The sequence below is a fragment of the Gekko japonicus genome, unplaced genomic scaffold (assembly GCF_001447785.1).
Source record: "Gekko japonicus isolate JY-2015 unplaced genomic scaffold, Gekko_japonicus_V1.1 scaffold250, whole genome shotgun sequence".
Lineage (NCBI taxonomy): Eukaryota > Metazoa > Chordata > Lepidosauria > Squamata > Gekkonidae > Gekko > Gekko japonicus.
The window spans coordinates 178,829-189,862 of NW_015167538.1; the positions used below are offsets into that span (position 1 = coordinate 178,829).

Here is an 11,034-nt window from a genome sequence, read left to right on the forward strand (position 1 = left end):
AAGCAAGACAGCCATGATCAGCTTTGGTTATTCTTGGTCTAGCTGAGGATCATCAAGCGTTTCCTACCTCAGCAACACTTCAAAGAGTCCAGCGACACTTCAAAGGCTCACCAGGTTTTTCTTATTCCTGCAAATGTTTTTGTAGACTTGAGCCCACTTTGTCAGAAGCGACAGAGTGGGCTCTCACTCAGCGCAATGAAGGCTGAGTGAAAACAATAGAGAAATGAATTGGACAAAACAAACAGATTACAAAGTTCTCAAAGAGATGGCACATGGTGGTCATGGGAGATTTCAGTTACCCGGATATCTGTTGGAAGTCCAACTCTGCCAAAAAGGAAAGGTCCAATAAATTCCTGAGTTCATTTCCAGAAAGTGGAGAGGGAAACAAGAGGATCTGCTATCTTGGACTTGATTCTTACCAACAGGGAAGAACTGGTTGATGAGGTGAAAGTAGTGGGCACCCTGGGTAATAGTGATTTTGGAATTTTGGAATTTACATTCTTGGGGAAGGTAAAAGCTGTACATAGAAAGACATAAAGGTTGGACTTCAGGAAAGCAAATTTTGACAACCTTAAAGTTATGCTGGGTAGAATCCCATAGACAGAAATAATTAAGGAGAAAGGAGTTCAAGAGGGATGGGAGTTTCTTAAAAGTGAAATAGTGAAGGGACAATCACAAACAATTCCTATGAGAAGGGAAAATGGGAGGGGCCTAAAGAAGCCAAGGTGGCTCCATAAACAGCTTTCTAAAGACTTGAGAAATAAGAAAAGACTCATTCAGAAAGTGGAAGGAGGGCCAAGGATGACTATAAACAAATAACCAGTGCTTGTAGAGAGAGTTAGAAAGCTAAAGCTCAATATGAGCTTAGGCTAGTGAGAGATGCTAAAAACAACAAAAAAGGGTTCTTTTCTTATGTTAAAAGTAAAAAACAGAGCAAGGACATGGTAGGCCCAATGTAGGGACAGGAAAGTGAAATTGTAACAGGTGATGAAGAGAGACAGAACTGCTCAATTCCTACTTTCCCTCAGTCTTCTCTTGCAAGGGAAATGGTGCTCAATATGGCAAAAAAAGAACACATGATGAGGGAAGGGAGTGGCAGCCAAGGATCAATATAGGGGTAGTACATAAACACCTAGGTTCTTTAACTGAAACTAAGTCCTTGGGGCCAGATGAGTGGCATCCAAGGATACTAAAAGAACTCGTGGATTTAATTTCTGAGCCTCTGTCTGTTATTTCTGAGAATTCTTGGAGAACAGGTGAGGTGCCAGAAGACTGGAGGCAGGCAAATGTTGTATCCATCTTCAAGTAGAGGGGAAAGGAGGATCTGTGTAACTACCGACCCGTCAGCTTGACGTCTATACCTAGGAAAGTTTTAGAACAAATAATCAATCAGACAGTCCTCGAGCATTTAGAAAAGATGGCTGTAATTACTAAGAGCCAGCATGGGTTTCTCAAGAACAAGTCATGTCAGACTAACCTTATCTCTTTGAGAAAGTTACTACCTTGCTGGATCGAGGGAATGCTGTAGACATAGTTTATCTTGAGTTAAGTCAGGCTTTTGATAAGGGGCCACATAATATACTTGTTGACAATTGGAAAAATGTGGTTTGGATCCTATGACTGTTAGGTGGATCTGTAACTGGTTGACAGATCGCACCCAAAGAGTGCTTGTGAATGGTTCTTCATCTTCTTGGAGTGGAATGACAGGTGGAGTGCCTCAAGGATCTGTCCTGGGACTTGTTTTGTTCAACATCTTTATCAATGGCTTGGATGAAGGGATACAGGGAATGCTTATTAAATTTGCAGATGATACTAAATTGGGAGGGGTAGCAAATACGGTAGAGGACAGAGTCAGGATACAGGATAATCTTGACAGGCTGAAAAACTGGACTAAAACAAGTAAAATGAATTTCAATGGGGATAAATGTAAAGTTCTGCATTTAGGTAGAAAAAATTAAAAGGACTGGACTGAAAAGATGGGTCATAGTAAAAAACAACAACTAAGGCCCCGGTCACACGGGCCGGATAATGCGCGCGCGGGGGGGGGGGAGGTGTGGCTACTTGCACCGCCGCAATTTAATGCACCATAACATGATCCCATGCATCGGCAGCATGCCACGGTTCCTTCCCTCCGCCTCAACGAGGAGCCGGAAGGAAAAGCGGTGCGCCAGCGCGATCACACCGACGCATTCTGGAGGCAGCCAGTGGCAAACCAGTTGCTACTACCTTCGACCAGGTATTTTTTAACTCCGCATTTTCAGCGGTATGCCACAGGTTGGCCACGGGTGTGCTCCACTTGCCCGATATTGCAGTGTGATCGCGCCCGGAAACTCTGCCATTCAATCGTGGCTCTCCAGCAGCAAATTCGCTGTGTGAACGGGGCCTAAGACTAGCAAATACCATGACAATATGTGCATAATATATCAAGAAAATATTTTTAAATGTAATTTACGCAGACAGTTGTCTTCAACAACAATGACCTTTAACAATACTAAGTACGCGGAGAACACAGGCAAGTGTAATAGAATGCCCTTTTCTCCTGGATAGTAGTTTTAAAAATGTATTTTCTGCAGTCAGAGAACAGGAAGGCAGCCCAAGTGCCTCCCAGTGTATCTATATACAAATGCTAATAAAAAGGTAAAGGTAAAGGTTCCCTTGCTCGAAAGCCAGTCGAATCCAACTCTAAGGTTGCGGTGCTCATTTGGCCGGCATGACTAAACACCAAGGCGCACGGAACGCTGTTACCTTCCCACCAAAGTGGTACCTATTTATCTACTTGCAATTTCTTGCTTTCGAACTGCTAGGTTGGCAGGAGCTGGAACTAGAGACGGGAGCTCACTCCGTCATGCGGCACCCGGGTCTCAAACTGCTGAACTACTGACCTTTCACAGCCTGCAGTTCAGCGTCTTAACCACTTGAGCCACCGCAGCTCCAAATACTAATAGGGAAAGCCAAATGGTCAAGCTTCCCCCTTCCCCAAGCAGGAAACAGAGAAGGGGGATTTGGTGCTAAGAAGTCTCCAGGCGATTCCTGGAGGTTTCCCAGGATGACTTCCAGGTGGGCTCCCAGAATGCACCTGCAGCCTAGGTGGACTACATGCATTTAACAAGGTGGGCTGTAGTGTCCAACATTTTATGCTGGAATTTAAAAGTCCAATGAGTCTTTAAAGTGCCCCTAGCCTCCAGTTTCTTTTTACTGCAGCAGATTAACACCATCAGAAGGGGATGCCAAGGTGGGCACCCCTGTGACCTCCAGAGCCTGAAGCAATGAAGATTTCACCGCCTCCTATATTCCTATTCGGAAGGTCCGGGATGAATTTGCTTGCATGAATTTGCATCTAAAGATGGGGAAAGGAAATACAGCATCGCCAGTAAAGCAGAAGGGGAGGGTCAAAAATCTTAGCAGAGCAGCAGGCAACTTTTCCAGCAGGCGAGCGGGAGAGAGGGAGATCTGTGTGTGTATGTGTCCAAAGGGACCCTGTCTTTTAGTTCTGTGTTCCCGGCGCTTCCTGGGCCGTTTCAATTCGGGAAAGTGGCGCGGGAAGGAGGGAAGGAAGGAGGAGGGCAGCGAGAGAAGTCCCTTGACGGAGACACGCGTGGCTCAACGGTTTCTGAAAGCTGCATGATGATCAGCCCCCTGAATCCCTTGCTGGGAGCGCTCTATTCGCCAGCAAGTGGTTGGGAACAGGCAAGTAAGAACTCGCGTCAATGAGCAATTGATTTTTTAAAGATTAGGAAGCGGGAGAAGGGCGTTTCCAGTCCCACAGGCCACAGAAGAGTTTGAGGAGAAGAGCGGGACGCAGGGAGGGCAGAAGCAGCGGCGGACAGATGTCTCCTCTCTGATGTAGTTGCGCGCTCCCACCCGCCCACCCCACCGCCGGAAAAAATATCACTGAACAGCGAACGGGTTGCCCAACTTGTCCTCTGCACAGAATGACATGGCGGGAAGGCTGTTTGGAGGGGTGGGGTGGGGACTGGGAGCCTGATATTTCTGGCAATGGAGACCCCAGAGGCAAGAATCAAGTGAGGGAAGGAGACGCCGGCGAGCTGGCAAGCAGGTGTTTTACAGAAGGGGGGGGGGAGCCTGAACGAGAAAGCAAAGAATACACACACACACACCCCAAAAAAAATCCCCAACCCGCTGGAAAAGTGTCCGAGCAAGTCACCTACCGGCCATGGCCGCGCGCCCTCAGGAAGCCCAGTGCGGTACCGCACGTCTGAGAGCCGCTCCGGATCGGTTAACAGCGAAAGCGAAACGAAGAACAACCCACCCACCCCCGTCGTCTTACTTCCTGCTGCTGCCGCCGCCGTCGCCGCCGCTAGGGGAAGGGCCTGCCCCCGGGAGAGCCTTTGATGCGGGTTTCTTCGGCTGTCTGGCTCGTTCTCCTCTGCCCATAGATGGAGAGATCTCGCCAAGACAGACTCCAAGCAAAGATCCGGCCGGGGAGTCGAATTTAGGAAGACTTTAGATTCAGGTGGGGTAGCCCTGTTGGTCTGAAACTAGGGTTGCCAGCCGCCAGGTGGGGTCAGGAGCAATGTTCCCTCTAAGCTGTGGAGTCTTGTGTGCAAAAATTCTACTTTCCGAGCTACTGGCATTAAAGTTGTGAGCAGGCAATTTGTCTGCTGTATAAATTAGCTTGCTCTGGAGCCATCCTTCCTGAGCTAAGGCAAAAATGTGTGAGCCAGAGGCTGAAAAACTGTGAGCTAGCTCACACTAACTCAGCTTAGAGGGAACACTGGTCTGGAGATCTCCCGCTTTTACAACTTATCTCCAGCTGACAGATCAGCTCCCCTGGAGAAAATGGCTGCTTTGAAGGGTGGACTCTCTGGCATTGCATGCTAAGGTCTCTCCCCTACCCTCTCCCAGATCCACCCCCAAAGTCTCCAGGTATTTTCCAACCCAGAGCTGGCAACTCTGTCTCAAGCAGCAGAACAAAGTGTGAGTCCAGCGGCACCTTTAAGACCAACAACATTTTTTTCGAAGTATGAGCTTTGATGCGCTTTGATGGTATCTGAGGAAAGTATACTGAGGTATCTGAGGAGGTGTGCCTGCACTCAAAAGCTCATACCTTGAATAAAACTTTGTTGGTCTTAAAGGTGCCGCTGGAAGACCTTCTGTGACAAAGCAAGTACCACAGCCGGCTAGAAGTCACTGCCTTGTCACACATCCCCAACCCAACACATACCCCCAGTCAGGGCTATTTTTGTTCCGGCTGGCTCCTGAGTTGGCCACACCCAGCAGGAACTCATTAGCATAATAGGCCACACCCAGCAGCAGAAACTCATTAGGATTGGCTACATTAGGGGTGTGTGGCCTAACATGCAAAGGAGTTCCTGCTACAAAAAAAGGCCCTGGGTTTTGACAACAAGGTAAACAGAATAAGAAGCAAAAGGTGGGTGTGGCTGGATGACCACACTTCTGGTAACATGGGGGTGTGGCCTAATATGCTAATAGGCTGTGCTGTAAAGGGTGTGGCCTAATATGCTGGGGGTTTTCTTCAAAAAAAAAAAGCCCTGCCCCCAGTGGTTGTGGGATTGGCTGCTTTGTATTATCAGCCTTGGCCCCCCAGAAGTGTGTCCTGCCAGCCACATTTGGTGTGAATTTGGAGGGGCTGCCAGCCTCCAGGTGGGCCCTGGAGATCTCCCGGAATTGCAACTGATCACCAGATGACAGAGGACAGCTCCCCTGGAGAAAATGGCTGCTTTGGACGGTGGACTTTGGGGCATTATATCCAACCCTGTTGATGTCCCTCCCCTCCCCAAACCCTCCCTTCCTTTAGGTTTCACCCACAAAATCTCCAGGCATTTCGCAACCATTAACTGGATTAAGTCCTGTGAATTTTAAAGCTACATGCCTGAGGGAGCTGAGGTGAAGACTCCTAGGTACAATGTCTTCCTTAATGGGACTTATTAGGAAATGGCTTGGCCCAAGGGTTGCCAGGTCCACACACACACACACCCGCCACTGGCCGCTGGGGGCATGCCAGCTCCAGGCTGGGAAAATCCTGGAGATTTGGGGGTGGAGCCTGGGGAAGACAGGGATCTTAGTGGAGGAGGAGGAGGAGATTGGATTTATACCCCGCCCTTCACTACCCAAAGGTGTCTCAGAGCGGCTTCCAAACTCCTTTCCCTTCCCCTCCCCACAACAGACACCCTGTGAGGTGGGTGGGGCTGGGAGAGCTCAGACAGAAACTGCTCTTTTTCAAGGACAGCTGTGCCAGAGCTTGTGACTGACCCAAGGTCACATCAGCAGGTGCAAGTGGAGGAGTGGGGAATCAAACCCGGTTCTCCCAGATTACAGTCCGCGCACTTAACCACTACAGCAACCTGGCTCTTTAGTGGGGTAACAGTGCCATACAGCCCACCTTCCAAAGCATCCATCTTCTCCAGGGGAACTGATCTCTGTAGGCTGGAGATGAGCTGTAATTCCAGGGGATCCCCAGGTCCCACCTGGAGGTTGGTATTCCTACTGCCCAGCTGGATTCAGATGAGGTGATTTTCACTTCTGGTTCTTGTTATAGTATATAGCAGATATAGTATCATATATATAAAGAAAGAACAGATTTAGATTCTAAGAGTTGTGTTTTTTTAAAGCAAGCAGACACTGCTGTGCGAGTTGGCGGAAGCACTTTGAGGGTTCAGGATCTCTCTGGGGAGCTAATGTGAGCTAGCAGATTTGCTATCCCATAGGAAGGCATCTATAATCCCCAGTACTCTTCTACTTATGTAGAGGCTTATTCAGGGCTCTGAGGTCCAATATGGGCCTTTTCCTGCCGTCTTGCTTATTTACAACAAACAATCTGGAGAAAAAAACCCTCTTCTTGGTTGTGGGAGACAATTGACAAATAGGAGGGAGGAAAAGAAAGGAGACAGGAAACTTCCTGGGATAGGAAGGTATAAGGAGATGCTGTAGAAAGCTGGATAAAGTGGAGGCATGGATCAAACTCAATGAAATAATCCTTATTTATTACAGAAATCTCAAGCATCATCAGTAATAGAGAGCCAAACCTGTGAAAAACAGGACAACCGGTCCAAAAAGAAAACTTGACTTGATAGTCAGTCTGAGGCTGATCCCCAGGGATGTTGTTCTCTTGGGGCTTGGTTTGAATGCTTACTCTTTGATCTAAGGGATTTTGTACCTTGGGTGTTTTGATTTTGGAAAGACCTGTGTGGCGAAATGGGCCTGCTCTGGCCTGCAGGCTGTGTTCAACCCTATCCTCCAAGATTGGAGAGGCTCCCCCCCCCTGTTGAGTAGCCTGCCACCACTACCTGACCTTTGTAATGAATTGCCTGCTGGGAGGTTTAGGACTCCCAGCTTCCCTTCCACGCTCTGAGGTCTTGCCTCTGTGTCTCCCACTGCCCAACATCTAGTCACCACGGGGATCATTTACTGCCTGGTGAACCCCTGGAGGAATAGTCATGTGCCAACTTCCTGTCTTTCCTCTGACACTCCTTTTAAAATAGCATGTTTGAGACAGTGGAGGTCTGTGTGGTACAGAGAACCGCTACAAGCATCAAAAGTTATAAAGTATTTATTAAAAAGAAAATGTTCTCCAGTATACTTTTAGCACAGCACCAGATTGTGCAAAAGATTCCAAATAATTTATTTTTCATATTTATATCCCGCCCATTTTGCGAGCGGGCTCAGGGCTGGTAATGTCATATTTCAACAGTTACAATAAAGTTTAAAAACACAGTATGGTCCCGGTCACACGGGCCGGAAAATGCGGGGGGGAAGCGTGGCTGTTTGCCCCGGAGCAAAATAACGCATGGCCGCCCAATCACACGTCCCGTCGAGGTCCCGTGGTTAGGGCGTGAGGTGCTGATCACACGGCTATCCTGCAGCGCGGCAAAGAAGCGGCGCGGCGCGATCACACCAGCAATCGCTAGACGCCGCTTCCATGGCAATCGGGAATATTTTTTCCCATCAGAAGGTGAGCATGCGCATGATCGTTTGTGCGCATCCTGTGAAGACTAAAAAACAAAACTAACCGCTTTGCGACGGGACTAGGACGGGACACGATCAGACGTCCACCCTTGCCCCACGTTTTCCGGAACTAGTACATCGTAAGTACTAGTTTTTTACTCCGTAACTTCTGCACGAAGCCATGGGTTAGCCAGGGGTGCGCTACACTTCCCAGATGTTGCAGTGTGATCACGCCTGGAAAATCTGCCTCTCACCCATATCTTTAGCGCGGCAAATGCTCCGTGTGAACGGGGTATATAAACATTTAAAATCAGTGGTTACAGCTTACTGGTGAAAATTCTGACCCACTAGTACAGATGAATATGGACGGTTACCGGGGGATGGATGAGAAGTAGGTGGGAGACAGCAACCTCAGGGAGGCCATGTGTGGACACCCGCTGCCTCAACCAAAAGCCTGGCGGAACAGCTCTGTCTTGCAGGCCCTGTGGAACTGAATATGATCCTGCAGGGCCCTGATCTCGATGGGGAGTGTGTCCCACCTGGTGGGGGCCAGGGCAGAGAAGGCCCTGGCCCTGGCCGAGCCTAGACAGACATCCTTTGGGCCAGGGACTGCCAGAAGATGTTGCTTATTAGACTGTAAAGCTCTTTGAGGCATATATGGGAAGAGGCGGTCCCTTAGGTATGTTGGTCCCAGGCTGTATAAGGCTTTGAAGGTTATTACCAACACCTTGAAGCAGATCTGGTACTCAACTGGTAACCAGTGCAGCTGGCAAAGCACATGCCAATCATGAGCCCTCACAGACGTTGGCATCAGCAGATACCAGTTGTAATTTCTGGATCAGCCTCAGGGAGTTGCAGTAATCAAGCCTGAAAGTGACCATTGCATGGATCACCGTAGCTAGGTCTTCTGTGTGTGTGTGTGGGGGAGATAGGGCTTCAGTAGCCTGATCTGCCTAACATGGAAAAATGCAGATCTGGCGACTGCAACAACCTGGGCCTCCATGGAGAGAGAGGCATTCAGTGTTACTTCCAGGCTCCTCTCTGTCTGGGCTGGCACCAAAGGTGCTCCTTCCAGTGTGGGGAGCCTGGTGCCCACATCCATACCCCCTCAACTCTGGTACAGGACCTCTGTCTTTGTTGGATTTAACTTCAATCGACTCTGCCGCAACCATCCAGCCACAGCTTCCGTCCAGCCACAGCTTCCAATTCAAACCTCCAAAGGAAAAATGTGTTTCTTCACACACTGTATGTTTGTTGTGGATTTTGGGGTGCCTGAAATCTGTAATCAGAGAACCTGTATGGTCTAGGAGGTTGGTATTTTTGACTAGATCTGGGGTGTTGAACTAATTTGTTATGAGGGCCAGAGTGACATAAATGCCACTTTGTCGGGATGGATCATGTGTGCCATATAATGTAACGCCAGATACCAGAGATATAAACTTTATAAAGAGCCAGTTTGGTGAGGTGGTTAAGTGCGCAAACTCTAATCTGGAGAACTGGGTTTGATTCCCCACTCTTCCACATGCAGCCAGCTAGATGATCTTTGGTCAGTCACAGTTCTCTCAGAGCTCTCACAGCCTCACCTACCTCACAGGATGTCTGTTGTGGGGAGAGGAGGGGAAGGAGATTGTGAGCCACTCTGAGATTTCGAGTAAAGGGTGGGGTATAAATTCAGTTTCTTCTCTTCTTCTTCACAGGCAAACCCAATTAATGATTTTTTAAAACTCAATCAATTTTGATATATAGACCTTCCGAGACCTTCCAGGAAAAGAAACCGAATGCAAAGTCTTCAGGCCACACAGAGAAAATTACCCAGCTTAATTGCAGCAATTCAGTTTTTACCTTGAACCTCACAATCCCATGGAAGAACAAGAAATGAAGAGACCAGATCACATGTTTCCAGTTGTTCTTATGATGTGAAGGGCTGGCCAGTTTCAAACGGGAGGAGGGAAGGGCATCCCTGACTTTGTGGAGGGGAAAAATGCATTCTCTTCTTGCTCAGCACAGTTAAGAATACTGCCGCTATATAAATAAATGGTGCGACCTCATCTGGAATACTGTGTGCAATTCTGGTCACCACACCTTAAAAAGGATATTATAGCTTTGGAAAAAGTGCAGAAAAGAGCAACTCGAATGATAAAAGGGTTGGAACACTTTCCCTATGAGGAAAGGTTAAGGCGCTTAGGGCTTTTTAGCTTGGAGAAAAGACGACTGAGGGGTGACATGATCGAGGTTTATAAGATTATGCATGGGATAGAGCAGGTAGAGAAAGAGGTACTTTTCTCCCTTTCTCACAATACAAGAACCCGTGGGCACTCCATGAAATTGCTGAGCGGTCGGGTTAGAACGGATAAAAGGAAGTACTTCTTCACCCAAAGAGTGATTAACACTTGGAATTCACTGCCACAGGAAGTGGTGGCAGCTACAAGCATGGACGGCTTCAAAAGGGAATTAGATAAGCATATGGAGCAGAGGTCCATCAGTGGCTATTAGCCACAAGGTATAGATAGGGACTCTGGGGCAAGTGATGCTCTGTCATCTTGGTGCTTGGGGGGGGGTCAACAGTGGGAGGGCTTCTAATGTCCTGGCCCCACTGGTGGACCTCCTGATGGCACTGGTATTTCTGGCCACTGTGGGATACAGAGTGTTGGACTGGATGGGCCTTTGGCCTGATCCAACATTGGCATCTCTTATGTTCTTATGTGCTGAGCACGAAGAGAATGTATTTTTTTCTAACTTTTTTCTTGTTGATTGAGACTCTGTTCGAGGGCAGGCTTTGTGTTGGGGGGAGAGGAGGAATGATGCTTTTCTCCAGAGTCATGATCCAGGCTGGGGCAGCCTGGGGGCCTCTGCGGCTTCTGATGTGCACAGAGATGTGGTAAGGGAAGAACGAGAGCCTGCTCTTGGATCCTGAAGCAGCTCTTCTCAAGTTGTTGGCTCTCAGGTGTCCCGGAGACTTTATGGAGGGGGGGGGGGAACGGAAAAAAATGCATTCTCTTCTTGCTCAGCACAGTTAAAAATATTGTGCTGAGCAAGAAGAGAATATATATTTTCCTAACGTTTCTCTTTTTGATTGAGACTTGCTCGAGGGCAGGGCTTTGCGTTGGG

The 11,034-nt window shown here is 48.3% G+C and overlaps 1 protein-coding gene across 1 annotated transcript in view; it reads right to left on the reverse strand.

Moving 5' to 3' along the window:
- The window catches only part of LOC107112418 (caspase-1-like), a 16,995-nt gene extending 12,756 nt beyond the window's left edge, over window positions 1-4,239 (reverse strand). The window contains exon 1 of the mRNA XM_015413547.1: window positions 4,170-4,239. Coding sequence (XP_015269033.1) covers window positions 4,170-4,176 — 7 coding nt within the window. The 5' untranslated portion in view covers window positions 4,177-4,239. The remainder of the gene's footprint in view (window positions 1-4,169) is intronic.
- Between the last annotated feature and the right edge of the window lie 6,795 nt (window positions 4,240-11,034).